The sequence below is a fragment of the Selaginella moellendorffii genome, unplaced genomic scaffold (genome assembly GCF_000143415.4).
Source record: "Selaginella moellendorffii unplaced genomic scaffold, v1.0 SELMOscaffold_39, whole genome shotgun sequence".
NCBI lineage: Eukaryota > Viridiplantae > Streptophyta > Lycopodiopsida > Selaginellales > Selaginellaceae > Selaginella > Selaginella moellendorffii.
In genome coordinates this window covers 1,620,504-1,648,172 of record NW_003314300.1, presented here as the reverse complement: position 1 = coordinate 1,648,172, position 27,669 = coordinate 1,620,504, and the positions used below count along the sequence as shown (strand labels likewise).

The 27,669-nt window shown below is 51.0% G+C and overlaps 14 protein-coding genes and 1 non-coding gene across 16 annotated transcripts; 9 read left to right on the top strand and 6 right to left on the bottom strand.

The window, feature by feature from the left end:
• Nucleotides 1-451: 451 nt before the first annotated feature.
• On the top strand, nucleotides 452-1,105 carry LOC9660149 (germin-like protein subfamily T member 2). Its single transcript, XM_002979068.1, has one exon. The coding sequence runs from the start codon at nucleotides 452-454 to the stop codon at nucleotides 1,103-1,105; it is 654 nt and encodes a 217-aa protein (XP_002979114.1).
• A 1,490-nt stretch (nucleotides 1,106-2,595) lies between these two features.
• On the bottom strand, nucleotides 2,596-5,815 carry LOC112349519 (pentatricopeptide repeat-containing protein At4g02750-like). Its single transcript, XM_024684103.1, has 2 exons — nucleotides 3,470-5,815; nucleotides 2,596-3,415 (listed from the first exon to the last, which is right to left on the bottom strand). Exon 1 carries the CDS (start codon nucleotides 5,802-5,804, stop codon nucleotides 3,534-3,536), a length of 2,271 nt encoding a protein of 756 aa, XP_024539871.1. The 5' UTR covers nucleotides 5,805-5,815; the 3' UTR covers nucleotides 2,596-3,415; nucleotides 3,470-3,533.
• On the top strand, nucleotides 2,692-3,345 carry LOC9660148 (germin-like protein subfamily T member 2). The gene has a single exon (XM_002979067.1). The coding sequence runs from the start codon at nucleotides 2,692-2,694 to the stop codon at nucleotides 3,343-3,345; it is 654 nt and encodes a 217-aa protein (XP_002979113.1).
• A 71-nt stretch (nucleotides 5,816-5,886) lies between the features above and the next one.
• LOC9659767 (trichohyalin) lies at nucleotides 5,887-7,462 on the top strand. The gene is made up of 5 exons (XM_002979066.2): nucleotides 5,887-6,324; nucleotides 6,413-6,595; nucleotides 6,647-6,834; nucleotides 6,903-7,032; nucleotides 7,101-7,462. Exons 1-5 carry the CDS (start codon nucleotides 5,887-5,889, stop codon nucleotides 7,380-7,382), a joined length of 1,221 nt encoding a protein of 406 aa, XP_002979112.1. The 3' UTR covers nucleotides 7,383-7,462.
• Nucleotides 7,424-8,150, bottom strand: LOC112349437 (germin-like protein subfamily T member 2). Its single transcript, XM_024683861.1, has one exon. The coding sequence runs from the start codon at nucleotides 8,118-8,120 to the stop codon at nucleotides 7,473-7,475; it is 648 nt and encodes a 215-aa protein (XP_024539629.1). The 5' UTR covers nucleotides 8,121-8,150; the 3' UTR covers nucleotides 7,424-7,472.
• A 1,487-nt stretch (nucleotides 8,151-9,637) lies between these two features.
• On the top strand, nucleotides 9,638-10,348 carry LOC112349495 (germin-like protein subfamily T member 2). Its single transcript, XM_024684010.1, has one exon. It carries the CDS (start codon nucleotides 9,668-9,670, stop codon nucleotides 10,313-10,315), a length of 648 nt encoding a protein of 215 aa, XP_024539778.1. The 5' UTR covers nucleotides 9,638-9,667; the 3' UTR covers nucleotides 10,316-10,348.
• Nucleotides 10,349-12,320: 1,972 nt separating this feature from the next.
• On the top strand, nucleotides 12,321-13,345 carry LOC112349490 (pentatricopeptide repeat-containing protein At2g35030, mitochondrial-like). Its single transcript, XM_024683994.1, has 2 exons — nucleotides 12,321-12,521; nucleotides 12,641-13,345. The coding sequence occupies exons 1-2, from the start codon at nucleotides 12,321-12,323 to the stop codon at nucleotides 13,343-13,345; spliced, it is 906 nt and encodes a 301-aa protein (XP_024539762.1).
• Nucleotides 13,346-13,358: 13 nt separating this feature from the next.
• Nucleotides 13,359-14,489, top strand: LOC9659766. Its single transcript, XM_002979065.2, has one exon. It carries the CDS (start codon nucleotides 13,359-13,361, stop codon nucleotides 14,487-14,489), a length of 1,131 nt encoding a protein of 376 aa, XP_002979111.2.
• Nucleotides 14,490-14,679: 190 nt separating this feature from the next.
• Nucleotides 14,680-15,931, top strand: LOC112349511 (uncharacterized protein At4g15970-like). Its single transcript, XM_024684062.1, has 2 exons — nucleotides 14,680-14,948; nucleotides 15,004-15,931. Exons 1-2 carry the CDS (start codon nucleotides 14,745-14,747, stop codon nucleotides 15,874-15,876), a joined length of 1,077 nt encoding a protein of 358 aa, XP_024539830.1. The 5' UTR covers nucleotides 14,680-14,744; the 3' UTR covers nucleotides 15,877-15,931.
• Nucleotides 15,932-16,274: 343 nt separating this feature from the next.
• LOC112349489 (pentatricopeptide repeat-containing protein At4g02750-like) lies at nucleotides 16,275-17,765 on the bottom strand. The gene has a single exon (XM_024683993.1). The coding sequence runs from the start codon at nucleotides 17,763-17,765 to the stop codon at nucleotides 16,275-16,277; it is 1,491 nt and encodes a 496-aa protein (XP_024539761.1).
• Nucleotides 17,766-18,539: 774 nt separating this feature from the next.
• Nucleotides 18,540-19,426, bottom strand: LOC112349498 (ethylene-responsive transcription factor ERF037-like). Its single transcript, XM_024684023.1, has one exon. The coding sequence runs from the start codon at nucleotides 19,365-19,367 to the stop codon at nucleotides 18,582-18,584; it is 786 nt and encodes a 261-aa protein (XP_024539791.1). The 5' UTR covers nucleotides 19,368-19,426; the 3' UTR covers nucleotides 18,540-18,581.
• Nucleotides 19,427-19,621: 195 nt separating this feature from the next.
• Nucleotides 19,622-19,696, bottom strand: TRNAI-UAU. The gene has a single exon. It is a non-coding gene; the product is annotated as a tRNA-Ile (tRNA).
• A 357-nt stretch (nucleotides 19,697-20,053) lies between these two features.
• On the top strand, nucleotides 20,054-22,003 carry LOC9660145 (4-coumarate--CoA ligase 1). Its single transcript, XM_002979064.2, has 4 exons — nucleotides 20,054-21,180; nucleotides 21,238-21,626; nucleotides 21,678-21,780; nucleotides 21,827-22,003. Exons 1-4 carry the CDS (start codon nucleotides 20,170-20,172, stop codon nucleotides 21,950-21,952), a joined length of 1,629 nt encoding a protein of 542 aa, XP_002979110.1. The 5' UTR covers nucleotides 20,054-20,169; the 3' UTR covers nucleotides 21,953-22,003.
• A 1,022-nt stretch (nucleotides 22,004-23,025) lies between these two features.
• Nucleotides 23,026-25,248, top strand: LOC9659765 (probable arabinosyltransferase ARAD1). Its single transcript, XM_024683991.1, has 10 exons — nucleotides 23,026-23,445; nucleotides 23,515-23,688; nucleotides 23,746-23,903; nucleotides 23,959-24,106; nucleotides 24,173-24,288; nucleotides 24,340-24,478; nucleotides 24,533-24,643; nucleotides 24,696-24,764; nucleotides 24,813-25,018; nucleotides 25,073-25,248. Exons 1-9 carry the CDS (start codon nucleotides 23,026-23,028, stop codon nucleotides 24,933-24,935), a joined length of 1,458 nt encoding a protein of 485 aa, XP_024539759.1. The 3' UTR covers nucleotides 24,936-25,018; nucleotides 25,073-25,248.
• Nucleotides 25,208-27,092, bottom strand: LOC9660144 (protein IQ-DOMAIN 1). 2 transcript variants are annotated; one of them, XM_024684022.1, is made up of 6 exons: nucleotides 26,606-27,092; nucleotides 26,511-26,544; nucleotides 26,299-26,447; nucleotides 26,049-26,246; nucleotides 25,856-25,981; nucleotides 25,208-25,800 (listed from the first exon to the last, which is right to left on the bottom strand). In XM_024684022.1, exons 1-6 carry the CDS (start codon nucleotides 26,717-26,719, stop codon nucleotides 25,252-25,254), a joined length of 1,170 nt encoding a protein of 389 aa, XP_024539790.1. In that variant the 5' UTR covers nucleotides 26,720-27,092; the 3' UTR covers nucleotides 25,208-25,251. The 2 variants fall into 2 exon arrangements, with proteins under 2 accessions (XP_024539790.1, XP_024539789.1); XM_024684021.1 differs by having other exon boundaries at nucleotides 26,299-26,544.
• Nucleotides 27,093-27,669: the final 577 nt, after the last annotated feature.

Sequence of the window (27,669 nt, the reverse complement as noted above, 5' to 3'; positions counted from 1 at the left end):
AGCTCACGAGAGTGTTAAAATGCGATCCACGAAGGAAGAACCGGTGCATGAACAACAACACCTAAATTTACAGAGCCCTGCGCAACAGAAAAGTATGAAAAAAAGAAGGTTTCGATTGTAAGGATTGGCGGAGGTAACCACGTTAAACCTTTCTCTTTTGATTGAAAAGCTACCATTTTTTGGCAGAGGTTTCCAAAATTCTATTTTTATTTTTGGTAAAATACCGTTACTCAAAATGAGTGTACTTATATTGACCTTTGACCTAAAATGTGATTCAAACTTCGCGTTCCAGGGGCGGCCGTTGACTCGTCGTTCCAAATTAGTGTGTACGCGGAGCATCCACGTACTATCACATTTTCGAGGTATATATATCATTCAAGGCAATGGTTCTTCATCACAAATCCAGCGATCCACTCGTCTCCAATCAAAGATTTCATCCAGTTCTTCGACTATGGCTCTCTCCAAATCTCATGCTGTCTCAATTGCTTTGCTCGCATTCTTCGTGTGCGCAGTAGTTTCATCCGATCCAGATCCACTCCAGGACTTTTGCATCGGAGATCTCAACGTCGTCCCCGGGATCAATGGATTCCCGTGCAGGAACACGTCCACAGTCACGGTGGACGATTTCATCTACAATGGAATCGTCAACTCCTCCAACACCACAAACATCAATCGCTCCGGCGCAATCTTTGGAACCGTGCTGAGATTCCCAGGCCTCAACACTTTGGGTCTCTCCATCGCTAGGCTCGACTTTCTCCCGGAAGGGATCATCCCTCCACACACCCATCCCAGAGCCTCGGAGATGGTCTATGTAGAAGAAGGGACAGTCTACGCCGCCATCGTCACAGCGGACAATCGCCTGTTTGCCCGAGTGATGAACAGGGGAGAAGTCATGGTGATTCCTCGTGGATTAATCCACTGGCAGATGAACGTAGGAAGGACCAACGCGAAGATCATCGCCACTCTCAACTCCCAGCTTCCCGGAATCCAGTTCATTGCGAGATCCATGTTTGGATCCCGACCAGAGGTGCCGGATGAGGTGCTCGAGAAGACTTTCTTCTTGGATGAGCGTAGCATCAACCAAGTCAGATCCAACTTCGTATGAGACTTTGCCCCGTTTATAAAATTCTTTTTCTGGATTCTATCAGCTATAACCTCTTCGCTAGAAAATTGCACATGGGCTCTTTCTCAGGTACATTTACAAGCATAAATAAAGAAAAAAGCTTCAGATCCAGTAAAGGTCCCATATAGATCGAATCAAAAGAGGCATCCTTCAGATGTTTTAATTTTAGACTTCATTGGAGGACTTTCCAGTGTTAAAACATAAACACGAGTTTCCTGGAAATATCAACATTTCGCGGGTCCAGTCCCATGAAACTCTTCACTTTTGATCGCTTACTCTTCTTCTTTTGGAGCAGCATCAATGCCTTGCAAAACTTCTGCCAACGAGGCATTCGACCCTTCAGGCAGTAAGTAATACCATCCATTCCTTGCTGCTTCGGCTCAGAAATCCTAATTAGAGATTATCCAGGTACGACTCCGTCACGCTCTCTTCAGCTTATGTGTTGTTGTTGCAAGATATCGATGCAATTGGCGAGTCAGCACAAGCATGAGGAAAGTGTAAGAAGTGTTCATGCTCTGGCATGACGGCCAAAAGTGGAGGATACCATGGGAGCTGGTGGCTGATCCGAGTCTTGGCGGCAGCCTCGATCTCACACCAGATACCGTCACGGACTGCCTTACCATCAGCTTGAGTGAGAATGAGTCCTAGAGGTTGGTGGTAGACAGCCAAGGAAAAGAAGAATTTCATTGCAAGGATTGGATCTTCTCCAGCGCCACCGAGTGTCTTCCTGATGTCATAGGAGAAACAGCGGCTCACTGCCTTGAACTTTTGTACTCGTTCAACTATCCCGGCGATCTCCCGACTCCGTGTAGTACATCTCGCCATCCATGTCTCAAACCCCTTGTAACACAAAAGATGTGAGTCCACCATCTCCCAAACTGTCCTTCCAGAGCTCAACTGCATGAGCTCGAACGTCGTGGTCGTATTGTACAAGCACATTACGTATACAGTCCCCCTGTACAGGTGGATCCCCAGTACCTCCCGGGACTCGTCCGTTGGGAAAAGCTCGCTGTGGTCGGGTCACCTGCTTGCTTGTGGTGTCGCTGGTATTATCCGCACGTATGAACATTGGAGGTTCGGAGCAACATATTGGATACGTAACAACTTCCACTGGATAAAAATTAGTCATTGATGATTTCAAAAGATACTTCGTTAGACGCTTGTTTGAATCTCATTGTCAATTGGGTGTCAATGGGTCACGAAGCTTAATGTATGCATACTTTACCTTGGTCATTGATCGTCATCGATCATTGAACGTTACCTTGGTCATCGATCATTGAACTTCGAAGCCGGTAAGAAATATGGTTTTAAAAGCAAAGTAAAATATATATTCCAGTTATTCAAAATGCGACTTGTACTTACTTTTCCCGCTGACCTTGACCAAAAACGTGATTGAAACTTCGTGTTCCAACATGGTGGCTCACTCGGCTTTCCAAATTAGTGTGTACGCGCAGCATCCAAGTACTATCACGTTTTCCAGGTATATATATCATTCAAGGCAATGGTTCTTCATCACAAATCCAGCGATCCACTCGTCTCCGATCAAAGATTCATCCAGTTCTTCGACTATGGCTCTCTCCAAATCTCACGCTGTCTGGATTGCTTTGCTCGCATTCTTCGTGTGCGCAGTAGTTTCATCCGATCCAGATCCACTCCAGGACTTTTGCATCGGAGATCTCAACGTCGTCCCTGGGATCAATGGATTCCCATGCAGGAACTCGTCCACAGTCACGGTGGACGATTTCATCTACAGCGGAATCGTCAACTCCTCCAACACCACAAACATCAATCGCTCCGGTGCGATCTTTGGAACCGTGCTGAGATTTCCAGGCCTCAACACTTTGGGTCTCTCCATCGCTAGGCTCGACTTTCTCCCGGAAGGGATCATCCCTCCTCACACCCATCCCAGAGCCTCGGAGATGGTCTACGTAGAAGAAGGGACCGTGTACGCCGCCATCGTCACAGCGGACAATCGCCTGTTTGCCCGAGTGATGAACAGGGGAGAAGTCATGGTGATTCCTCGCGGATTAATCCACTGGCAGATGAACGTAGGAAGGACCAACGCGAAGATCATCGCCACTCTCAACTCCCAGCTCCCCGGAATCCAGTTCATTGCGAGATCCATGTTTGGATCCCGACCAGAGGTGCCGGACGAGGTGCTCGAGAAGACTTTCTTCTTGGACGAGCGTAGCATCAACCAAGTCCGATCCAACTTTGTATAAGATTGTCCCGTGTATAAGATTCTTTTCTCCTTGTCTTTGGAGTCTATGCAAGTTTGTTGATTGCATTCCACTGCAAGAAAGTAGCCGCGATGAAGCAACCAGAAAAGCAAAGATGAAACTCTACCTCGTCGCTGGAAAAGCTCCTCCGCTCCACATCGATCTCTCGAAACAGGCCGAGCAAAATTTAGTCACCAGTAATCTCCGCAAGAGCACGTCCCGTTGCTAAAGTGATGGAACCGGCTAGCGTCTCTCACGGTTATAGATCGTCCCACCATCTTGGACACAAACTTGATAGCCGAGTGGCAATCCCCGCACACCCGCAGGTTCTTGAGGATCCTCAGCGGCGACCCTTGCTCCGTGCTAATCAATCCAAAAGCCACAGCCATTTTCTCGCTGTGGTAGTGCAGCAGCTCCTCCTTTTGCTCCTCGCCAACGTCGTGCAAGATCTCCTTCGTGTCGGGAACGTAGCCAGCGTCTCGCATTTCTCTCGCCAGTCTCTGGAGCTCCGCGACGATGTCTTCACTGCGAGGATGCGAAAGATCCCCCACCACGAAACTGTGAACTTCATTGCCAACTTCGATGTTGCTGATCCCCGGAACTTTTCTCACTCGCCTCGACTTCATCAGGTTCCGGATCATCGATACCTTGTCCCTCCTCCCGATCGAAGAGTACATGTTCGAGAGAACGACGTAGGCAGTCGTGTAGCCGGGCTCCAGCTCGAAGATCTTCGCTGCGACTCTCTCAGCACAGTCGGCATGGCGGTGGAGGCGACAAGCTCCCAGCAGCGACATCCATATCACCACGTCCGGAAGAAATGGCATCCAGTTGACGAGCTCCTCGGCGCTTAGAGTTCTTCCGGATCGACCCAGGATGTCGATCATGCAGCAGTAGTGCTCTCTCCTCGGGACCATCCCAAAGTCTTGGCTGATCGAGACGAAGTGTTCCCAGCCCTCGGCCACGAGACCGACATGGCTGCACGAAGTTAGAACGCTCCGGAACGTCACCTCGTCCGGCTTGACGCCCTCGAGATTCATAAGCTGGAAGACCTCCACTGCTTGATCGTAGTGCCCGTTTTGAGCGTAAGCCCACACCATGGTCGTCCAGGAAACCAAGCTGCGCATCTTCATGCTCTCAAACACGCTCCTGGCGGCGCCGAGATCACCCAAGTTGACGTAAACTTGCGTGAGAGCTGTCCAGCAGACGATGGTCTTGCGCGGGATCTCGTGGAAGAACCTCACGGCCTCGTCGAAGTGCCCATTCTCGGCATACGCGAGGAGCATCACGCTCCACGAGACTGGATTCTTCTCCGGGATTCGATCGAAGATGTTCTTCGCGAGGGCGACGAAGCCTTGGTGACCGTAAGCTTGCACCATCGCCGTCCACGCCACCACGTCCTGATCCGGCATGGTATCAAAGATCTCTCTCGCGGTGGCCAAATCCCCTCTTTGAGCATTCACCAAGATCATCGTCGTTCGTGCCACTGCGTTGGTGAAGGGGAGACGATGGAACGCCCTGTCCGATTCCTCCAGGAATCCATTCTGCGCGTAGCACAGCAGTAGATTCGTCCACGACACGAGATCCTTGGCCGGCATTCGATCAAAGATCCATTTTGCTGCCTCGATTTGGCCCTGGTGCGCGAGCGCTGTGATCATCGAGTTCCACGTCACGGCCTGGCGCTCTGGGACGCGATCGAACATAGCCTGGCAGTCGCGAATCCGGGATGCCGCCACATACGCGGCGATCATCGCGTTCCACGAGACAAGATCGCGGAACTCCATCCCATCAAACGTGTTCTTGGCAAGCTCAAGATGCCCGGACTGGGCATAGAGTGTGATGAGAGAGTTCCAAGAGACCACGTCGTGATCCGGCATGGAATCGAAGATCTTCTTCGCCTGGCCGAGATTGGAGCTCCGGATGTAGGATTGCACGACCGCGTTGCAGGACACGAGATTCCACTGCGGCATTCGATCGAAGAGGCTCTTGGATCGCCCGATATTCCCCTCCCTGGCAAATGCGATCACCAGTGCGTTGCAAGAACACACGTCGCGATGGGGCATTCGATCGAAGAGCCGAGCCGCGGCGTCGATCGACCCCTGTGCCGCGTATGCGTGGATCATCACGTTCCAGGTCGCGGCGTCGCGCTGGGGGATGCGATCGAAGAGCTCGGCGGCGCTGGAGGTGTGCCCGGCGGCGCGGCTGGCCTGGATCATCATGTTCCAGGAGTAGAAATTTCGGCGATCCATGGCGTCGAAGAGTGATCGCGCGTCCGCAGCGCTGCCGCAGCGCCCATACATCTGGATGAGGAGATTCGCGAAGAAAATATCCTTGGCGGCACTCGTGTCGGGGAAGAATCTGGCGTGCAATCGCCGGGCCTGGAGGAGATCCTTGCCACGGCCAGCACCCCTCACGAGATCCGCCAGGAAATGCCGCTCCTCTAGCCCTGCGATCGCAGCAGTCATCCGCCATGGAAGATTCCTAATTTTTGGTTCTCAAGAAAGAGGGAAATTTTTTGCTAGGGTTCTTTGTCTCGCCCTCTCTCCGATGGGAGATCTTCCGCCGATCGGAGAGCGCGACAGGAAAATCCCTTGGCCGCCCGTGGTCGTGATCGAGAATGTGGCCACGACATACGATCGGGAGCTCAGGAAGCACAGAGGTATGGAGAACAGAGAAATTCGCGCAGCGATCGAAGAGGTGATCAAGGTCGAGGATCGGCGTTTGATTCCCTTGTACAACTACGAGGGCCAGACTAGCCGCGCGTTCTTGGTCTTTCCGAGCACCGAGATCGGGTATGAGAATGCCGTGAGAGTCCATGATGCGTTCGCTCCTCGTCGCGAGTCCAGGAGGAATGGGCAACTCTATGGATACCTCGCTACTCCAGAGGATATGAAGCGCCTGGATTCAAAGAAGAAAGCACTCCGGAACTGGACGATCGAGAGCCTCGAGGAGAAAGTTTTGAGGCCTCGGAGGGAGGCACTCCAGGTGCGATAGAAGCTTTCTTCTTTCTTTCTTTCTTTCTTTCGTGATCTTCCTCTGTCTCAAGTTTTTTTCTTTTGCGCTGTTGTTGTAGGAGTATGAGCGCGCGAAGCAGCTCCAGATCCAACTCCAGCAAGAGAATGACGCTGCCGAGAGCGCGCTCCACAACGACAGCCAAAAGGCAGCGCTTTTGCAGCAAGAGCTGGCGAGAAAGAAGGAAGAAATGGAGAAGGAGAAACGCCTCCGAAGAGAAATCAAGGAGGCACATGAGCGTGAGGTAGGATTTCGATGGGCTCTCGTTTTTTTGATCTTGTGTTTCGTTTTCCAGATGAAGAAGCGAAGATCACAGCTCGAGGCCCAGCGGGAGATGGTGCTCCGGAGCTGCCGCCGAGAAAACGAGGAGCTCTTTGAGAGCCTGAAGAAAAAGCGTGAGGAGACCGACGCGGAGATCGCCAAATACCAGAGGGAGGAAAAATCTCTGCGGCAAAACATAGACTCTCGCAACAAGGAGCTCCAGTAAGTTTTCATTCTCTGTCGAGGATACTTATGCTCTGTTTTTTTACCTTTTCTTTGATTGATCTCAGGAAGTTTGAGAGGCTTCTCAGCGAGCAAGGCCTTCAGATGAAAATAGGAGAAAGGCTCGCGGCGCTCAAGGAAGAGCAGCACAGGAGGATGATGGCACTCAGAACGCGCTACAACGAGGAGCGCTTGCAAGTAAGTATCGCAAGTCTCATTGCTTTCCTTCCCTCATTCTTCTTTCATCTTCTCCTTGGAATTTCCAGCTCGCCCAGCAGAAGCAGGCAAAGGAGAAGCAACTGCTGGAGGAGCAGCTGCGGAAAAAGGAGGAGCTCGCCCAGTCGATCAAATCGGACGAGAAGAACGCCAAGAACGAGAACTGTATCATCTGCATGGAGAAGTTCTCGTTGCGGCGAGGTCTCTATGGTTGCGGCCACTCGTACGTTTGCGAGGAATGCTTACCAGCGGTATGGGGGGCGAAGAAGGAATGCCCGATTTGTAGGCACCCGCAGAAAAAAATGCCCATTCTCACCCATGTTTACTCGTAAACTTAGTCAACCTTTTGGCAACTTTAGCGCTAATCTCATGCAAACTTTCATAATTCAAGACAAAACTTTTATTTCTGAAATGTCGTAGCCTTAAGAAAACTGCGACTTAAGTTGGCGGACAATGGACTCGTCAAGGAAGAAAGTTTTGGCCAGCACGTCGTCTCTAATCCCAGATCCGAACATGGAACTCGCGATAAGCTGCGCTCCAGGGTTCTGCTGCGAGTTGAGGGTGGCGATGGCCTTGGCCGGAGTGTCGCCCACATTGAGCTGCCAGTGAATGAGCGCCCGGGGGATCACCAAAACATCGCCCTTGTTGAGGATTTTGGCGAAGAGCCTGTTGTCCTGGGTCACAAAGCCGGCGTACAAGCTCCCCTCCTCGACGTAGACGAGCTCGGACGCGAGGGGGTGCGTGTGTGGAGGAATGAGGCCTCCCACCGCGAAGTCGAGGCGTAGGATTGCGAAGCCGAGGGTGTTGAGACCCGGGAACGTTTGCACGATGCCTGGGAAGCTGTCGGCTCCGTAAGCGTTGCTTGTGTTGGCGGGCGTGGCGAGGCTGAAAACGAAGTCGTCGATGGTGGCGGCGTAGTAGTCCTTGCATGGATAGCCGTTGATGGTGAGGTTGAGGGTGAGATCGGCGACGCAGTAGTCCTGGAGGGGATCGGGATCGGCGGAGTGGCAAGGAAGGATGACTGCTGCGAGTGCCACCATCGCCAATTGCACGAGAATGGATGTAGCCATGATTGAATCGGACTAATATGAAGAAGAAGAAGCTTGTGGATGGAGGGATTTGATCGTTTGATGGAGATTTATACTCTGGGTGTCGTGTTGTTTCAGCCCAGGAGAGCCTTCTTGGGTTTTTCATGCTGTAGAATCCGCGTGAATTTGTCTCTTCTTGTACAGTTATACGTCCACCTCGGAGCGCGCCATCAATGACGAATTGCCCGACTTGACGCCGAAGGAAGTGGGCAAGCTGTTAGACACCAAGGAAGACTGGGATTCAGTCATTTCCACTTTTGTAGACCATTGGGCTTTTCTATGCTGCGAGGCTGTTAATAAGGGATCTGGAGATTGTGGGCGACTTTAGCATCGACAGGCAAGGATGAGTTCTGTACGCCCTTCTTGCAGCAGATTTACGTGGAGGAGTTTAAAAAGAAACAAGAGAAATGGGCCAACTTTGAGAAGCATCTCCAATTGCTGGGGTAAAAGCTGATTGAAAATTGAAAATCATTAAGAAAAATGAGATGAGCCTTTGAATTTTTGTCCTTCGGCCAAAACTAAAAAGGCAGCAAAATCGACATTCGCGCCAAGGATGTGGTATGTATGATCAAGACGTGGCGACCAAATTCTTGTTAATGCCGGACGAAAATCTAGTCTCGTGGTGCGTGCTTTTTGCATTGCCGGGAAGTGAGGTTCTTCTGCTGGGCGCAAGTTTATGTCCACTTGGAGGATCTTGGCCACCCCGGGACCATGCTCTGGGGGCATGACTTGGTGACAGTGGATGTGAGACGATGGACGGTAGCGGTGGAACAAGGACCGCAGCTAAGGATCCTCAAGAACGTCCAAGATGGTGGGACGAACTATAACCATGAGGGAAGTCAATCACTTTAGCAACAGGAGCGGCCGCTAGACCTAGATTTAAAATTTTAAAAATTCGAAGTTTGGCGCCAAACGCGAACTGACACCAATTCTTTGTTTCAAGCTGCTGCATAGATGAATCGCCACTTAAGATGAGCGATTTCATTGTCTAACTACATTATGAGAACCAGCATCAAGCTTTTTCAGAAAATTTTACACACTTAATCAAAGATAAAATCCACTTGAAGCTTTGGTTGTGTTTATGGCAAGTTTTGATACTATATAATGGTGGTGTTAGTGCAGGCCAACAACAAGTCCAACTTTATATTCTAGATTTTCTGTGTTTAAAAAAAAAAGAGAGGAAGACATCATTTTCTTTCCACGTTTTTATCAAGTTTGGTTTCTTTCTCTCTACGTAACTTGTTCTTCGAAAGATGACACAATTTTCTTTCCACGTTACAAACATTATCTTTTGTCAAGCTTGGGTTTCTTTCTCTATACTTTCTATGTTTCTGTTCAGAACTCGTAAGCTTGTTCTTCACGATATAACTGTATAAGAAGAGAAAATTCACGCGGATTCTACAGCATGAAAAATCCAAGAAGGCTCTCCTGGGCTGAAACAACACGACACCCAGAGTATAAATCTCCATCAAACGATCAAATCCCTCCATCCACAAGCTTCTTCTTCTTCATATTAGTCCGATTCAATCATGGCTACATCCATTCTCGTGCAATTGGCGATGGTGGCACTCGCAGCAGTCATCCTTCCTTGCCACTCCGCCGATCCCGATCCCCTCCAGGACTACTGCGTCGCCGATCTCACCCTCAACCTCACCATCAACGGCTATCCATGCAAGGACTACTATGCCGCCACCATCGACGACTTCGTTTTCAGCCTCGCCACCCCCGCCAACACAAGCAACGCTTATGGAGCCGACAGCTTCCCAGGCATCGTGCAAACGTTCCCGGGTCTCAACACCCTCGGCTTCGCAATCCTACGCCTCGACTTCGCGGTGGGAGGCCTGATTCCTCCACACACGCACCCCCTCGCATCCGAGCTCGTCTACGTCGAGGAGGGGAGCTTGTACGCCGGCTTTGTGACCCAGGACAACAGGCTCTTCGCCAAAATCCTCAACAAGGGCGATGTTTTGGTGATCCCCCGCGCGCTCATTCACTGGCAGCTCAATGTGGGCGACACTCCGGCCAAGGCCATCGCCACCCTCAACTCGCAGCAGAACCCTGGAGCGCAGCTTATCGCGAGTTCCATGTTCGGATCTGGGATTAGAGACGACGTGCTGGCCAAAACTTTCTTCCTTGACGAGTCCATTGTCCGCCAACTTAAGTCGCAGTTTTCTTAAGGCTACGACATTTCAGAAATAAAAGTTTTGTCTTATCATGAAAGTTTGCACAAGATTAGTGCCAAAAGGTTGCGAGTAAACATGGGTGAGAATGGGCATTTTTTTCTGCGGTGCCTACAAATCGGGCATTCCTTCTTCGCCCCCCATACCGCTGGTAAGCATTCCTCGCAAACGTACGAGTGGCCCCAACCATAGAGACCTCGCCGCAACGAGAACTTCTCCATGCAGATGATACAGTTCTCGTTCTTGGCGTTCTTCTCGTCAGATTTGATCGACTGGGCGAGCTCCTCCTTCTTCCGCAGCTGCTCCTCCAGCAGTTGCTTCTCCTTTGCCTTCTTCTGCTGGGCGAGCTGGAAATTCCAAGGAGAAGATGAAAGAAGAATGAGGGAAGAAAAACAATGAGACTTGCGATACTTACTTGCAATCGCTCCTCGTTGTAGCGAGTTCTGAGTGCCATCTTCCTCTTGTGCTGCTCTTCCTTCAGCGCCGCAAGCCTTTCTCCTATTTTCATCTGAAGGCCTTGCTCGCTGAGAAGCCTCTCAAACTTCCTGGGATCAATCAAAGAAAAGGAAAAAAAAAAAAAAAACAGAGCATAAGTATCCTCGAGAGAGAATGAAAACTTACTGGAGCTCCATGTTGCGAGAGTCTATGTTTTGCCGCAGAGATTTCTCCTCCCTCTGGTATTTGGTGATCTCCGCGTCGGTCTCCTCACGCTTTTTCTTCAGGCTCTCGAAGAGCTCCTCGTTTTCTCGGCGGAAGCTCCGGAGCACCATCTCCCGCTGGGCCTCGAGCTGTGACCTTCGCTTCTTCATCTGGAGAGCGAAAGACAAGATCAAAAAAACGAGAGCCCATCGAAATCCTACCTCACGCTCATGTGCCTCCTTGATTTCTCTTCCTCCTTCTCCATTTCTTCCTTCTTTCTCGCCAGCTCTTCCTGCAAAATCGCTGCCTTTTGGCTGTCGTTGTGGAGCGCGCTCTCGGCAGCGTCATTCTCTTGCTGGAGTTGGATCTGGAGCTGCTTCGCGCGCTCATACTCCTACAACAACAGCGCAAAAGAAAAAAACTTGAGACAGAGGAAGATCACGAAAGAAAGAAAGAAGAAAGCTTCCATCGCACCTGGAGTGCCTCCCTCCGAGGCCTCAAAACTTTCTCCTCGAGGCTCTCGATCGTCCAGTTCCGGAGTGCTTTCTTGTTTGAATCCAGGCGCTTCATATCCTCTGGAGTAGCGAGGTATCCATAGAGTTGCGCATTCCTCCTCGACGAGGAGCGAACGCATCATGGACTCTCACGGCATTCTCATATCCGATCTCGGTGCTCGGAAAGACCAAGAACGCGCGGCTAGTCTGGCCCTCGTAGTTGTACAAGGGAATCAAACGCCGATCCTCGACCTTGATCACCTCTTCGACCGCTGCGCGAATTTCTCTGTTCTCCATCTGCCGATCGTATATCGTGGCCACATTCTCGATCACGACCACGGGCGGCCAAGGGATTTTCCTTTCGCGCTCTCCGATCGGCGGAAGATCTCCCATCGGAGAGAGGGCGAGACAAAGAACCCTAGGAAAAAATTTCCCTGAGAACCAAGATTCTTCCCCGACAAGAGTGCCGCCAAGGACATTTTCTTTGCGAATCTCCTCATCCAGATGTATGGACGCTGCGGCAGCGCTGCAGACGCGCGATATCTCTTCGACGCTATGGATCGCCGAAATTTCTACTCCTGGAACATGATGATCCAGGCCAGCCGCGCCGCCGGGCACACCTCCAGCGCCGCCGAGCTCTTCGATCGCATCCCCCAGCGCGACGCTACGACCTGGAACGTGATGATCCACGCCTATGCTGCGCAGGGTCGATCGAATGCCTCATCGCGATGTGTGTTCTTGCAACGCACTGGTGATCGCATTTGCCAGGGAGGGGAATATCGGGCGATCCAAGATCCTCTTCGATCGAATGTGGCAGTGGAATCTTGTGTCCTGCAACGCGGTCGTGCAATCCTAAGATCTTCGATTCCATGCCGGATCACGACGTGGTCTCTTGGAACTCGCTCATCACACTCTATGCCCAGTCCGGGCATCTTGAGCTTGCCACGAACACGTTTGATAGGATGTTGTTCCGCGATCTTGTCTCGTGGAGCGCGATGATCGCGGCGTTTGTGGCGGCCTCCCGGATCCGCGACTGCCAGGCTATGTTCGATCACGTCCCAGAGCGCCAGGCCGTGACGTGGAAATCGATGATCACAGCGCTCGCGCACCAGGGCCAAATCGAGGCAGCAAAATCGATCTTTGATCGAATGCCGTGTCGTGGACGACTCTACTGGTGTGCTACGCGCAGAATGGATTCCTGGAAGAATCGGACAGGGCGTTCCATCGTCTCCCCTTCACCAACGCAGTGGCACGAACGACGATGATCTTGGTGAATGCTCAAAGAGGGGATTTGGCCACCGCGAGAGAGATCTTTGATACCATGCCGGATCAGGACGTGGTGGCGTGGACGGCGATGGTGCAAGCTTACGGCCACCAAGGCTTCGTCGCCCTCGCGAAGACCATCTTCGATCAAATCCCGGAGAAGAATCCAGTCTCGTGGAGCGTGATGCTCCTCGCGTATGCCGAGAATGGGCACTTCGACGAGGCCGTCCACGAGATCCCGCTCAAGACCATCGTCTGCTGGACAGCTCTCACGCAAGCTTACGTCAACTTGGGTGATCTCGGCGCCGCCAGGAGCGTGTTTGAGAGCATGAAGATGCGCAGCTTGGTTTCCTGGACGACCATGGTGTGGGCTTACGCGCAAAACGAGCACTACGATCGAGCAGTGGAGGTCTTCCAGCTTATGAATCTCGAGGGCGTCAAGCCGGACGAGGTGACGTTCCGGAGCGTTCTAACTTCGTGCAACAGCCATGTCGGTCTCGTGGCCGAGGGCTGCATCTTAAGTGGCGATTCATATATGCAGCAGCTTGAAACAAAGAATTGGCGTCAGTTCGCGTTTGGCGCCAAACTTCGAGTTTTTAAAATTTTAAATCTAGGTCTAGGGCTTTTCTAGGGTTCTTATGGCTATGGCGTCTTGCTGCTGCGTCCCGGTCCGGGTAAGAAGAGAATGCTGCCGGGCATCGATCGATACGGAGCAGCAGCGCTTCGCGGTGGCGACGCCGTCGAGGACGGTTTCGATCTTCTGGGATTTGGACAACAAGCCGCCGGCGCTGGCGCCCTTCACGGTGGCGATGCGGCTCAAGAGCGCGGCGGGCGCGTTTGGGTGCGTGAGGGAGACGATTGCGCTGGCCAACCGCCACGCCTTCATCCACATCCCGGAATGGGTCCGCGAGCAGCGCCGCGAGAGGAAGATCCTCGACATCCTGGAGAAGACTGGTCGGATCCAGCCGCCGGCGCCCTACGAATGCAATCTCTGCGGCCGCAAGTGCAAGACCAATCTGGATCTCAAGAAGCACTTCAAGCAGCTCCACGAGCGCGAGCGCGGCAAGAGGATCGCGCGGCTCAACCAGCTCACGGGCAAGCGCCGCGCAAAGTTCCAGTCGGCCATCGCCGCCAAGGAGCAGCGGTACCGCGCGGCGTGCAGCGGCGGCATGGGCACGGCGGCGCCGGCGGCGGCGGGGTACGGACTCGCCGCCGAGCTGCGCCGCGCGGGCGTGTCCGTACGGACCGTCTCGGACAAGCCCGACGCCGCGGACGAGGCGCTCAAGCGGCGGATGGAGGCCACGATCTTCGGCGCTGAGGGCAGCGGCGGCAGCGCTGGAGAGAACTGCGTGTGCCTCGTCTCGGACGATTCGGGATTTGGGGGCGTGCTGCGAGACGCGCGGAGGAGGAGAGCTCGGACGGTGGTGATTGGGAGCTCGGGCTCTTTGCGGCGCTACTCGGACGCTTGGCTCTCGTGGGAGGATGTGATGAGCGGTCTCGGGCAAAGGGACGCCGCTCAAGCGGCCAAGCAGTGGCTCGCGCAGGACTTGCTAGCGCGAGAGCTTCTCGATGTGGAAGAACTTGCGAGCGATGGTGGCCATCGCCAAGAGCACAGGTACAGGGAGAGTGAAGAGAATGGTGTGGAGGACTTTCTCGGCAATAGATCGAGGGTCGTCTATCCAGAGTCTTACAGGGAGGAGGAAGAGTTCGAGGAGGATTTCTCCTCTAGCGATGGTGGCGACGATCAAGAGCTTTTATATAACGATAGGTTCTAGAATGGTGGCGAAAGTAAGATCGAGGACTAATAGTTTCTGTACAGTTGATCTACTATACTTCTTCGAGTTAATTAATTGGACCAAACGTTCTTTTAATCCTATTGTCAACTTCGAAATCGTGCTCCTCGACCGATCGAAGGACTAGCTGGCGTGCTTGACTGGTGGCGGAGACTTTCGATGCTTTCTTCGTGATCACGGGGCCTCGTCATTGCTGGGAGCTTTCGATCGTGCTCGACCGACCGACTTCCACAAGTGATGGACTTCAATGTTTCATCGAGGAGGAGCAGGAGTATCGCAGCAGTTTGCTCCGGATTGCTCCTCCTCGGCGCCTTGATATGCTTCTGGAGCTACCCGGATTTCCTGATCATGAGGAACTTCCGAGTGGTGGGGATTGCCGGTGATTCCAAGCAGCAGGAGCAGCAAACTCGGATCGAATCCATCGCCAGGAGCAGCAACTTTGTAAGTGCTCTAGCTGGGATCTTCACAGAGACCCTCAAACGTGATCTTTCTATAGAGCGTGGAAGAGCTCTGGAACCTGGACCAGGTTTTGCGCAATGCAACGATCAAGAACACCAGTACAGTGATCCTCACGCCTTTGAATCAAGCGTGGGCCGCTCCAGGCAGCATGCTAGACTACCTCTTCGAGAGCTTTCGATCGGGCGAGAACACGAGCAAGTTCCTAGACAACTTGGTCATCGTTGCCTTGGATCAAGTCGCTTTCGAGCGGTGCCTGGTGATCCATCGCCACTGCTTCCAGCTGCGCACTCAAGGAGTGGATTTCTCCGGCGAGAAGTTCTTCATGACGGATGACTACCTCAAGATGACCCGGAGGAAGGTTTCTTTCCTGGCCGTGGTGCTCGAGCTTGGATACAGCCTCGTTTTCACGGATGGAGATCTCCTCTGGTTCCGAGACCCCTTTCCACACTTCTCGCAAGAAGCCGAGTTTGAGGTCTCGTGCGATCGATTCAATGGCGACGGGGCCAGCCTCCACAACGGTCCCAACACGGGCTTCCTCCACGTAAAGTCGAGCAATCGCACCGTGGAGATGTTTAAGCTCTGGCACAACGCTACCGAGATCCACGCGGAGTCCCATGACCAGGACGTTTTCAACCAGATCAAGTTCAGCGACGAGTTCCAGAGGATTGGAGCGCGAATAAGGTTCTTGCCATCGAGGATCTTTAGCTCCTTCTGCGAGAGGCCGGATGATCTTGAGAGCTTTTGCACGATGCATGCCAATTGCTGCGTGGGGCTCCACGCAAAGATGGAGGATCTCCGGCTTGTGCTGGACGATTGGAAGCGTTTCGAGGCGCAAACCTTGGACGAAAGAAGATCTGATCAATCGAGGGTCCGGTTTCGAGCTCCAGATGCTTGCAAGCGATCTTGGTGATCGAAAACGTTCGTTTTCTCGAGATTGTTTTGTATATTTGACAAGGTTTGCTGTACAATTGTTGAAAATGTAGGCTAGAAAGAATAATACTACGTTTTCAAAGTGTATGGTAGAGTTTTCACGATGGTCTTTTTGAGATTCTTTTGTAGATTCGACAAGGTTTTGCTGTTCGATCGTTGAAAATGTATGTTAGAAAGAACAATGCTATAGTTTTCACGTGGTTTTCTCAAGATTGTCATGGCTTTTCCGATATTTTTTTGTAGATTCGACAAGGTTTTCGTTATGTTAGACAGAACGATACTATAGTTTTCACGTGAAATCAAGACCTTCAGTCAAGGAAAACGTCCCTACCACCTTTACGTATACAAATTTACAACGTGCGCAAGTACAAAGTCAAGCTAGCAGTGCGAGAAGAGAAGATACGAAGCCGAAGCTTGGGGATTGACCTCCACGGCTTGCGCGGCTGCTCGAGCTCCACGATCTTTGTCTCGGTAGACACGGCACGCCGACAGCAAGCTCGCCCACGCGGATGACTCGGGCACGAAAGGCATCGTCTCGAGCAAACTTTCAGCGTCGCAAAGCCTCCCAGATCTCGCGAGAGCGTCCGCCACGCACGAGTAGTGATCCCGGATTGGGACAATGCCATAGTCGGCGATCATAGACACGAATTGATCGCGGGCGATTTGGATCTTCCCAAGATGGCTGCAAGCCGACAGGATGGTGATGAATGAGACGAGATCGATTCTCACTCCGCCATCGAGCGTGGCCTCGTGGAAGAGATGGATAGCTTCCTTGTAATGCCCCGTTTGGGCATATGTTTCCATCATCAAGTTCCAGGCCGCAAGATCTCTCGTGGGCATTGCGGCGAGCACAGCTCGAGCCTCGATCACGCGGCCATTGCGAGCGTAAGCGTGCATCAAACTCGTCCAGCACTGGCAGTTCACGATCTCCTCCGGGATGCTGTCAAACGATCGCTGAGCCGAGTGGATATCGCCATTGATCGCGTAGCCGGAGAGGATCGCGTTCCAGGTGAAAACGTTCCATTTCGGCATCTGGTGCTGGATCTTGAGCGCGTCCTCCATTCTCCCGGCCTGGCCGAGCATCGCGACGAGCAGATTCCACACTATCACGTCCCTTGCGGGCATTTGCTGGTGGATCGCCATCGCGTGGTCGACATGCCCGTGCTGGGCATAGGAGGCGGCGATCGAAGCCCAGATCACGAGATCCCACTGCGGGGTTCGATCGAAGAGCTCCTTTGCCAGATCGAGCTGCGCATTCCGGATGAATCCCGTGACAAGAGCGGTGTAGGCAACGATGTTTCTCTGCGGCATTCGATCAAAGAGAAGCTTCGCTGGGCCCAGGCCCCCGTTTTCCATCAGCCCATCAATCATCGCGGTCCAGGACACGAGATTCCACTCAGGCATCCGGGAAAACATCCTCTCGGCCTCGTCTATGAATCCATACTGGGCATAGCCTGACACTACCGTTGTCCACGAAACCAGGTTCCTCGTCGCCATCGTCTCAAACACACCTCGGGCCTCTACCAGATTCCCGATTTGCACGAAAGCTCCCACCAACGCGGTCGATAGCACGAGATCTTTCTCGGGCACAGAGTCGTAAAAGAACTTAATGTCACCAATTTGCCCATAGTTGGCAATTGCTGGTATTATAGCGGTACAAGTGATTAAATCGTGGCTAGGCATTTGATCAAACAGAGATTTAGCGTTGTCAAATTCTTCCATTCTTGCATAGCCGGATACCATGTCCGTCCAGGAGAAAAAGCTTCGTTCTTCCATAGAATCAAACATTTGTTTAGCATTTAGCATTTGCCCACATTGGGCATATCCTCGAAGCATAGTAGTCCACGACACTCGATCATGTTGAGGCATCCTGAAAAGCAATTCTTTAGAGTGGTTTAGCTCGCCAGTTCTCGCAAAGAGATTTAGAAAGCTTGTCCACACTACGAGATCCCTCCCGGGCATTCTATCAAAGAATTCCTTGCTTGGATTGATATGCCCGAACTGGGCATACCGGAGGAAGAGCTCTTTCCACGACGCGCTGCTCCTCCCGGGCATTGCGTCGAAGACCTGAGTGGCTCGCGAGAGATCACCGGACTGGGAGTAGATCGTGAGGAGCGTGTTCCAGGTGACGAGAGTCCGGGGCTTGGATCGGTCGAAAGCGGCGCGGATCTCGTGTGGGTGGTCGGTTTCGGCATTCGCGGACATGGCCTTGCAGCAGTGGATCGCCCAGATGGGAATGTTGCGCGGCCTCCTCCAGTGCTGGATTCGATCGAGCTTGCTCGCATCATAATCTTCTCCTTCTTCTTCTTCCACGGCTCCATTTGCTTGATCTACTTGTAATACTCTTGCCGCTGCCGTGTGTAGCGATTTGCTCTTGTCGGTGCTTTGTCTCGCTCGATCTAATCCATGCCTTCTAGACACAAATCTCATGCTATGAACCAAGTTGCAAGAGCTTTGAATGTCTTTGATCGTGAAGTGGGTTGACTTTTCTGGCACCGACCATTTCGCGTTAGTCAACGTGGCTTTTGCGGCGGGGATCGTCAAGATTTCGTTCACATCCGAGGTCAGGGGGGAAGATTCGGTGAGTTATCAAAAGATTAGAACTTGGTTCGCTTTCAAGGAATCATAGAAAGCTCTTTTTTTTCTTCACTTAGTCTTTTTTTCTTCTGTACATGCAAGGATCGGTCACGAAATGTGAGGCCAAAGAATCGGCTCGTCGAATGGATCCTCGTCGTGATCTTCAATGGCCGCGGCGATGCACGGGAAGGATTCGAGCGGGGCGTCGTCCAGGAGGGCCATGCAATCATCCAGTGGGAAGCCTGGCATTGGCTGTTCAACCGTAACCTCTTGATCGATGATCACGACATGATCATCGTGGATCGAGCGTTCTTCCCTCGGATCTACACAGCTCACACTCATACTCTCACTCGGACGATCGCTTGAGATGTCCGTGTTGTCGGTGCTGGGAGTGTCGGTGGCGCTGATTTCCTTGCTCGAGTCTTGCTCGATCTGCTCGAAGAGAGACAATGGCTTGCCATCGCAATGCTCGACGAGTGATGATCCATGGCCAGTGCTATAACTTGGAGCTGCAGCGCTCGTAGGATCGTTCGCTGCAGGAGGATTGCCGGTGCTCGAGATTGCCATGGCGTTTGCAGCGATGGCGGCAGCGGCCTGGATGGATTTGACAGTGATCCGCGAGAGGCAAGGCAGGCGCGATGGCGAGTCGGGGAAGTTGAGCACCGCGGAGGGGCCGCGGAGATAGAGAAGGCCAACGTCGTAGGCTCGCGCTGCCATCTCCGGCGTTGCAAAGCTCCCCAGCCACACCCGCGTCTGCGTGTGCGGCTCGCGGATCTCCGACACCCATCGCCCCCACGACCGCTTCCTCACGCCCCGGAACTTGCTGATCTTGCGATGCTGCTTCAAGCGCGATCCATCGCCCTCCTCGCCAGATCCTTGCTGCTTCAAAACCATGGCGATCCAGTTAGAGCTCGTGCAAAATGGGAGGAAAGAATGAGGAGAAGAAAATGGTCAAAGCTAACTGGTTTCTTCCCACATAAAAGAAGAAGAGAACAAGGTAGAAATATTGGAATATATATTGGTGGGAAGAACACACAAGCTCTCCCAAATGTAGGCCAAGTGGTCCAGAAAGTCACAACTACTTTTGTGGACAAGGGACCCATCTTTGCATATAGAAAACTATGAAAAACATACAGCTATATGAAAACCTATCCCGGCGGGGTTCGAACCCGCCACCTTCGGCTCATAAGACCAACGCTCTCAACCAGCTGAGCTACGGGAACTCAGTGATGGCGCTAATGGTCTTTACGTATGCCCAGAATGGGCATATGCTAAAGACTCTTATATGCCACTTGTTGAATATTCTAAGTTGCGCAAAATGAGGAAAAAGTACATAAAAATGAATAATTCTCTTTATACTATCTTCCTATTACATTTGTGAGTCGTAAGCACTTTTTCTATCCTATTAAAATAAAATTTAGATTTATTATAAGATCGTGTTTGCTTGATTCTAATGTAGGTAGTGCAATCTTGCCAACTCTTCCAAATTAACAGTGTCGAATCATAATCCATTTGACGAATGACCAGTGCAAAGACTTCTCTGCTTCACAGCTACCTATCTACTTAAAATCGTGATGATTTGAAAATTGTGACAGATTGTTAAAAAGGTAAAAATGGTTTACCGCTTCTACTGTAGCTCGATGGGGGTATTTCACCTTAGTGCTTGCTTGCTTGCTTGCTTGCTTGCTTGCTAGCTATGGCGGATTCGAGCGGCTACCAGGAGGACGAAGGCGTCTATCGCAGCTCTCGAGCAGCAATCAGCCTGCCTGCTCATCCACACCAGAGTTTCGCTGCGTTTCTCTTCTCCGGTCCTGTTGGACACCCCTCCAATTCTTCCAAGCCACTGATTGTCGACTCCTCGTCTGGGAGTTTTATCAGCTGCCGGGAGTTTCGCGAGCGAGTGGAGGCTGTCGCGGGCGGGCTGTGGTCGCTCGCTGGTGTTGCTCAAGGAGATGTAGTCTTGGTGCTCCTCGCGAACACTGTACATTTTCCAGTGATCTTCCACGCTGCCCTGTCCATTGGGGCAGTGGTGACGACTGTGAATCCTGCCAACACCGCGGGAGAGATAGATCGTCAGCTCAGAGATTCAGGAGCAAAGTTTGCGGTCACGTCACCGGAGCTAGCAGCAAAGTTGGGCGATCCAACCAGGCTCTCTGTCATTGTCTTAGTCGATGGAGAGACCAGTTGCCACGGATCCAGGTTCTTGCCGTTTCGGAAACTCCTGGAGTTCAAGAGCGGCACGGCTCCGGAGAACCTGGTAAGGATTCGTCTCAGCGACCCGGCGGCACTGCTCTACTCCTCCGGAACCACAGGGCCGTCCAAAGGCGTCATACTGTCTCACGGGAATCTCATCGCATCCGTGACCATTCTCTCCGAGCAAGAGAAGCCCTCCGTCTCCATTGCGTTGCTTCCACTCTTTCACGTCGCTGGACTCGTTGTTTCTGCCTGTCTCGTGATCCGCAAAGCCTCGACCTTGATAGTGCTCAAAAAGTTCGACTTGGTTGCCATGCTTGAAGCGATCCAGCGCTTCAAGATCACGACTTTGCCGCTGGTTCCTCCCATTGTAGTTGCGCTTATGAAGAACCCAGCATCTGCAAAATACGATCTAAGCTCAGTGACAGCAGCACGATGCGGTGCCGCACCACTTAAAAAAGAAATCCAGGAGGCGTTCCTTACCAAATTCCCCCACATCCAAGACTTCTTCCAGGTACACGTAGAAGTTTCCGCTGGAGAGAAGTTCTCATCAAAGTTTCTTTGGCTCCAGGGATTCGGCATGACTGAAACCACTGGAATGGGAGCGTTTGGAGAAGGACCACCGGGATCATCTGGGAAGCTTTCTGCAAACCACGAAGCCAAAGTTGTCGATCTCACCACCGGTAAGCCGCTTCCACCGAACTTCAGGGGCGAGCTCCTGCTTCGAGGGCCGTGTATCATGCAAGGCTACCTGAATAACCCGGCCGCCACGCTCCACACCATCGACAAAGATGGATGGCTCCACACCGGTGACATTGTGTTCTTCGATAGTAACGGGTGCCTGTTCGTGGTCGATCGTCTCAAAGAGCTCATCAAGTATAAAGGTTACCAGGTAGCTCCCGCGGAGCTGGAAGCAGTCCTTCTCACTCATCCAGCCATCGTAGACGCGGGCGTGATCCCGTAAGTTCCTCTCTTTCAATCGATCCATCACTCGCTAAGTTTTTCTTCCAGGTACCCTGACGAAGACGCTGGAGAGATCCCGATGGCCTACATTGTCCGCGCAGCTGGAGAATCTCTGTCCAAGAGCGATGCCATGAAATTTGTGGCCGAACAGGTAAAGAGAAAAGAGAGAATGCCTACCCTGAGATCGATCTTTGCAGGTAGCGCCGCACAAGAGGATCCACCGCATAGAGTTCTTGGATGCCATACCGAAATTGCCCTCCGGGAAGATCTTGCGAAAGGATCTGATCGCTCTCGCCGCTTCTGACGCTCGCTCAAAGCTTTAAATGAAGTTCCTAAAAACTCGAATAAAGAAATGGAAGATTTCTTACTCTTCACCTCCTCTCACTCCATCTTTTTTTCTTCGTTTAGCTCAAGAATGCTTCTTTCTAGTGGCTCTTCGATGCCATAGCTGCATTTCTGTGATTGTGACTGACGAGCTGTGATGATCGCAAGGTAAATCAACCTCTACTATTTGCATTTATCGAGAAGCTCTTCACAATCAGAGGCGGCTGTAGCCAGATGTGGAGTCAGCTGCATGCAAGTCGACATGAGGTAGGAGAACTGATCGTTATTCAATCCAACCAGCGGGCCAAATATGATGTTTTGTAGAAAATGTAAACGTGATCCCTTGAAATCCATACATTGTTTCCCAAAATCTCCATATGCTCCGGCTTGTGGCAACCAACTTCAATTCCAATTCACACTGGTTTACCTCCAGCACAAGCTGTTTCAAGTTGCAACCCTGATACGGTGAGTGGCCTCTGCTGCGAATCCACCAGCTTACAGTTTTCTGATTCAAGAACTTCGAGGAATGGCGCAGCTGTCAGCAACCTCTGTATCCCCTTGACAGCTGAAGTCTTTCAGGTACTTGAGAGAGACTTCCCCGAGGCTTTAGAAATGAGCAAGATGCAGAAGAGCATCTCCAAAAGTGGCGTCTCTCGGTCTGATGTGCGAGAGAGCTTTGGAAACTTGCTTATAATTGTCCACAAAGAAGCAGACAACTCAAGCACCTGTAGTGTTGATTTAGATTTCTCCAGCATAACCCAGTCCGCCTTCATCTCTTGTATACCGCAAGGACCCAAATCAAGCACTAGCTATTCATAACAATACCTTTTGCACTGCCAGCATTAAGATTGATTGCACTATCTAAAGTGGTGAAGATTTTTCTAGCAACACTCAAGTTGGAAAGATCACTTACATCATTAGTTGTCAACTTGTTTGCCAATGTGGACAAGTTATGATTCATTCATATACACATTTCTCAGCTAAATAATATTAAAGGTTCCCTCGGTTTAAGTTAATCACGTTAAGGAATATCCTAGAAATATTGCTTAGATTCTCAATAAACCCTAGAAATATGGGAAGAGCGCACGGGATCAAACAGGTAGGCGCAATCCCTACATTGCTCGTCGCGATCGTCGCAATCGCCTGCATTGTCACGGCCCTCTCGTCGGTCTTCTCCGCGTACCGGCCGCCGATGGACGCCGCTGTGATTCCAGGCTCGGCTCCGGATCGCTCGTTCCTGAGCTCCCTGGATCGGTTTCTGGAGCGCGGATTGGGCGCTAGGTCGCGGCTGTCCGTCCCTTGGACTGGAAGCGCCGAGGATCTGGACAGGGGTATGGAAGATCGAGCAAGATCCTCGCAGGTTCTTCGAGTTTATGTGTATGACATGCCTGAGAAGTTTACACTCCAACTCCTGCGATTGTTTCGCGATACATACAAGGAGACTGCGAATTTGACGTCGAATGGAAGCCCAGTTCATCGATTGATCGAACAGGTTTGTTTCTTCTTTGTTTTGCCTCCAAGCATCTTTACTCTTTCGTTTTCTCTTTCTTTTCTTTTACAGCACTCCATAGACTACTGGCTCTATGCCGACTTGCTAGCACCCGAGTCCCAGCGCCTTCTAAAATCTGTGAAGCGAGTTCTCAATCCCACTGAAGCAGACATTTTCTACATCCCTTTCTTCACGACTATCAGCTATTTTCTCATGGAGAAGCAACAGTGCAAGCAGCTTTATAGGGTGTGCGTACTCTCTACATTCTTTTTTGAGTACGTTGTCCTGATATGTTCCTCACAGGAAGCTTTGAGCTGGGTTACAAATCAAGCGGCTTGGAAAAGGTCGGGTGGACGAGACCATGTTCTTCCAGTTCACCATCCGTGGTCATTTAAATCGGTTCGCCGGTTTATGAAAACGGCTATCTGGCTTCTGCCAGACCTGGATTCCACTGGAAACTGGTGAGTTGTGACGAGTAGCGAAGTTTTGATTTGGTAACCTCGTGTTTTCTTGCAGGTATAAGCCGGGAGAAGTCTCCCTCGCCAAAGATATTGTACTTCCTTATGTTCCCAATGTCGATGCCTGCGATGCATATTGCCTAGAGACTTCTTGGAGTCAGAGGCATACATTGTTGTTCTTTCGAGGTCGGACAAAGCGCAATGCGGTACGCCGAGTTTTTTTCCCATGCCTTGCTGAATGCTAAGTCCTTGAAGCTGTTTGCTTGCTGCAGGGTGGAAAGATTCGAAGTAAACTTGCAGCAGCTCTTCAGAACGAAGCTGGAGTTATCATTGAAGAAGGATCAATAGGTGAGGCTGGAAGACGGGCGACTCAAAAGGGGATGCGGAGGTATTTTCTCCTTCCTCTGTTCGATCCTCTAACCTTTACAACCGTGGACAGCTCCATTTTCTGCTTAAGCCCCGCTGGTGACACGCCTTCATCTGCACGGCTCTTCGATGCGATAGTAAGTGGCTGCATTCCTGTGATTGTCAGTGACGAGCTCGAACCACCTTTCGAAGGGCTTGTTGATTATCGCAAGGTAAATCAACCTCAAAGCCTTTTCTTCGCTGCTGAGAACAATCTTCCTTTCCAGGTTGCTCTGTTTGTTCCATCGGTGAAAACAACTGAAAAGGGATGGCTGGTTTCTTACCTGCGAGCCATTACTGCTCGACAGTTGTCAATGCTACGGAGTCATATGTTAGAGGTATGTTGAATATGGTATATCTTCACATCTTCGTTATGGATACTATTTGCAGTTTTCGAGACATTTCCAGTACTCGAGCCCTGCTCAGCAACTTGGTCCCGAAGATCTAACTTGGCAGGCGGTACGCAAAATTTCTTGCACTGTCGGTGTTTGAGGCTTTTCCATTCAGGTCGCGGGAAAGCTGCAGTCGATAAGGCTGCACATCCGACGAGCACAACGCCTAGTGGATGGAGGCCGGAATGTATGCACATGTGATTGTAGATTTGCCAATGGCTCTTCCGCAGCGATATGATTCTAAGCTGACTTCTTGTGTTTTCCATTCCGAGGGGTTCCGGGAAATCAATGGAGAGTTGAGATGGATTTTCATATGAACTGGTACGGTTGGCTCTTCTTCTTGTTTCTGGTGCTAATTTGGTTGTACCGTCGCAGATTTTGTGATCAGAGATGTTGTGATTTGTCCATGCACCTAGAATGCAGCCGCTGAGAAAGAAGTTTTTTGGTTGCCGAGAAAGAAGTTTTTGGTTCGTGTCATCCAAGCTTATGTCACAGATTCACCGGTGGGTGTGCTTTAAGATTTTCAAATTTTTAAATCTCCCGCTTTTAGAGAGCTATGGAATCCTTTTGCCAACTCTTGGCGATCGTCCAGGACTGCTCCCTATACTTCCATTTGTCTTGCCCAGCAGCGGTCGATTCATCTTCCTGGTATCCACCGGAGAAGAGATCCCCTCTGGAGCAGCAGACTCGTGCTTCACGCTGCCAGGTTTGATGCTCGCTATGGATTTCTCCTCGCTGCTATCATTGTGAACCTTGGCAGATTTCGCCTGGGCTTGGATCCTGCTGGGCGACGAGATCGACGAGAACTTCCGCTGGGCTTGGACTCCAAACCTCGTGTTTGGCGATCCCGGAGCGAACTTTGGCTGGATGTCGGCGACGATCTTCTTGTAAGAAGCTGGAACTTGCTGCTTACTTCTCCCGGGGCTTTGGATCACTGCCGGTAGCCTCGCAGGAGAATTACTCCCTGGCTTGGGTTCCTCCAAACTCTCCCAGGATCTGGAAGTCATCCACTGTTCCAGCCAGCTCCAACTCCACACAGGCTTGTCATCGTCGTCACTGCTAGAACTCGGCGGTGATGCGTCTTTGGGATACGACCTCCATAGCTACAAGGCAGTGTGGTTCCAAGGGAATAAAATTGGATTCTTTCTTGTTTCTTACCTGGTGTGAGAAGGCATAGGCCAGAGTGCGCTCGCGTTTCGCTGCTGCTGCGTTCTTGTTTTGAATCTTTGCGCGGATTTGATCCTTGGACAGGATGCTGTCGTCCCAATCGCCAACTTGTTCTTCCTGTTCATCCAGAGATCTTGTGATATCTTTGCCCAAAATCTCTTTCTTTCGAGGTAGAAAACGTCACCTCTTGTTTGTCTTGGTCTTCTTTTTGCTCGCCAGGGTGGTTTCGGAATCTGGCTCGCTCCAATCGTACCTGGGATTGCATCTTCGCGAAGGATTGGATGCATCGCATTGCGTGAGAGGTCTGCTTGCTCGCCGCCTTTCCATGCAGCATGGATTGGAGCCTCTGCAGGGCTTTCATCGCCTTCACTTTCTTCCTCGCCTGGTACAAAGATTCACTGATAAAAATCTCATTTTGATACGAATTTTCTTACTGCGACCCCACGAAATGTTGCTTGAATCTTCACTGCTGCCAGTTCCTCCTGGGATTTCTCCGGCGTTGGAATGGAGTCAGCCACATTCTCTTCTAAATTCTCGGGAGAATTCTCGCGAGAATTGGGAGGAGGAGAATTTGATGGTGGCACTGTAACACATTCCTCTGTTACAGCTTCTTGCTGGACCTCGTTTTTCTCTTCCAAAATCTTACCATTGGAATTCAGCTCTTTCTTCTTTTCGTGAACCTATCAACCAGTAGTAGATCATCAAGAAGAATGACTACGACTGACTCGAAAGAAAGCTTACCAGGAGGATTCCATTTGTATCGCCCAGTTTCTTCTTGAATCCTTTGAGCCCCTTGAGTGAAACAAAAGCCTTGGCTTTCCTGACCAGCGAGAGCCACTTGCTAGCTCTTCCCATCGCATCCAAATGAATGAAAGAAGCAAACTTCTACTCAAGAAAGTTACACAATTTGATGCTTTCTCCCTCTCTCTCTCAGATTTCTAGCTCGATTGGATCAAAATCTAGAAAAAAGATGCAAAGCCTCGATCGAGAGAAATATATGGAGAGTGGAGATCCGGAGAACAGCAAAAGCTTTTTAAGTGCCCTAGTTGGAACGGAAGGAAGAGAGTCCCTCCACTAAAAATGCATCGCTTTGCTAAAAGAATTCCGGTCTCAAAATTCATTTTTTGCTCGATAATCATTCCCTGGGCGATGATTAGCCTGTGTGCTTGTGATGTTGGAGCCATTGATTATCGATCATGAACTCTCGAGTTGGAGAAATGATATATCGACGACGAGACCGCACGAACTAAGAGGAAGTTTAGAGTTCCTTTTATTCGAGTGGGGTCCTTTTGAGCGAGGGAGACAAGCCAAGTTTTGATGGCTTAACCAGAAAAGAAAGCGCTCTCCAAACAATCCCGAGAGGTGGTGAGTTTCAATCGGGGAGAGTTTGGCATGGCTTGCTTGGAAACGGTATATATACATCATCAAAACCCATTCCATCAAGACAAAACTACTATACATTTGTCGTCGCTTAGATTGTTTCTCTGGAACAGAGAAGATTAAAATGATCCGGAAAACGCATTGGATGTCCCCAAATCCATGGACAGGCTTTCCGTCGTAAGCCGCTCTGGAATCTCGATCGTGGATTCACGAGCTGGGCTCTTCCATATTTTAAGCTCACGACTTGGCTTGCGAAGAACCCTTTGGATCCCAAGAGACAATTCCACTGTAGTGTTCCTCAAGATTCCTCAAGATAAGATGATCACGCCCAAGATCCAAAGAGATTTGGCTCCCAATGAATGCTTCCAGTTTTTCTCTCTTAAGTGACTTTCTTGCGAGGTTTTATGGTTTAGGGCTTGTGGAAC

Coding starts and splice junctions, on each gene's coding strand:
- LOC9660145 (XM_002979064.2), top strand. CDS start 20,170: ATGGCGGATTCGAGCGGCTACCAGGAGGACGAAGGCGTCTATCGCAGC. Junction 21,181..21,237: donor ACATCCAAGACTTCTTCCAG/GTACACGTAGAA, acceptor CTTTGGCTCCAG/GGATTCGGCATGACTGAAAC. Junction 21,627..21,677: donor GTAGACGCGGGCGTGATCCC/GTAAGTTCCTCT, acceptor TTTTTCTTCCAG/GTACCCTGACGAAGACGCTG.
- LOC9659766 (XM_002979065.2), top strand. CDS start 13,359: ATGGCGTCTTGCTGCTGCGTCCCGGTCCGGGTAAGAAGAGAATGCTGC.
- LOC112349489 (XM_024683993.1), bottom strand. CDS start 17,765: ATGCCTCAACATGATCGAGTGTCGTGGACTACTATGCTTCGAGGATAT.
- LOC112349495 (XM_024684010.1), top strand. CDS start 9,668: ATGGCTACATCCATTCTCGTGCAATTGGCGATGGTGGCACTCGCAGCA.
- LOC112349437 (XM_024683861.1), bottom strand. CDS start 8,120: ATGGCTACATCCATTCTCGTGCAATTGGCGATGGTGGCACTCGCAGCA.
- LOC9659765 (XM_024683991.1), top strand. CDS start 23,026: ATGGGAAGAGCGCACGGGATCAAACAGGTAGGCGCAATCCCTACATTG. Junction 23,904..23,958: donor CTGGATTCCACTGGAAACTG/GTGAGTTGTGAC, acceptor GTTTTCTTGCAG/GTATAAGCCGGGAGAAGTCT. Junction 24,107..24,172: donor GTCGGACAAAGCGCAATGCG/GTACGCCGAGTT, acceptor TGCTTGCTGCAG/GGTGGAAAGATTCGAAGTAA.
- LOC112349511 (XM_024684062.1), top strand. CDS start 14,745: ATGGACTTCAATGTTTCATCGAGGAGGAGCAGGAGTATCGCAGCAGTT. Junction 14,949..15,003: donor TCGCCAGGAGCAGCAACTTT/GTAAGTGCTCTA, acceptor ATCTTTCTATAG/AGCGTGGAAGAGCTCTGGAA.
- LOC9660148 (XM_002979067.1), top strand. CDS start 2,692: ATGGCTCTCTCCAAATCTCACGCTGTCTGGATTGCTTTGCTCGCATTC.
- LOC112349490 (XM_024683994.1), top strand. CDS start 12,321: ATGCCGGATCACGACGTGGTCTCTTGGAACTCGCTCATCACACTCTAT. Junction 12,522..12,640: donor ATCACGTCCCAGAGCGCCAG/GCCGTGACGTGG, acceptor TGCTACGCGCAG/AATGGATTCCTGGAAGAATC.
- LOC9660149 (XM_002979068.1), top strand. CDS start 452: ATGGCTCTCTCCAAATCTCATGCTGTCTCAATTGCTTTGCTCGCATTC.
- LOC112349519 (XM_024684103.1), bottom strand. CDS start 5,804: ATGACTGCTGCGATCGCAGGGCTAGAGGAGCGGCATTTCCTGGCGGAT.
- LOC9659767 (XM_002979066.2), top strand. CDS start 5,887: ATGGGAGATCTTCCGCCGATCGGAGAGCGCGACAGGAAAATCCCTTGG. Junction 6,325..6,412: donor CTCGGAGGGAGGCACTCCAG/GTGCGATAGAAG, acceptor CTGTTGTTGTAG/GAGTATGAGCGCGCGAAGCA. Junction 7,033..7,100: donor ACAACGAGGAGCGCTTGCAA/GTAAGTATCGCA, acceptor TGGAATTTCCAG/CTCGCCCAGCAGAAGCAGGC.
- LOC9660144 (XM_024684021.1), bottom strand. CDS start 26,719: ATGGGAAGAGCTAGCAAGTGGCTCTCGCTGGTCAGGAAAGCCAAGGCT. Junction 26,545..26,605: donor ATACAAATGGAATCCTCCTG/GTAAGCTTTCTT, acceptor ACTGGTTGATAG/GTTCACGAAAAGAAGAAAGA. Junction 25,801..25,855: donor CCTATGCCTTCTCACACCAG/GTAAGAAACAAG, acceptor ACTGCCTTGTAG/CTATGGAGGTCGTATCCCAA.
- LOC112349498 (XM_024684023.1), bottom strand. CDS start 19,367: ATGGTTTTGAAGCAGCAAGGATCTGGCGAGGAGGGCGATGGATCGCGC.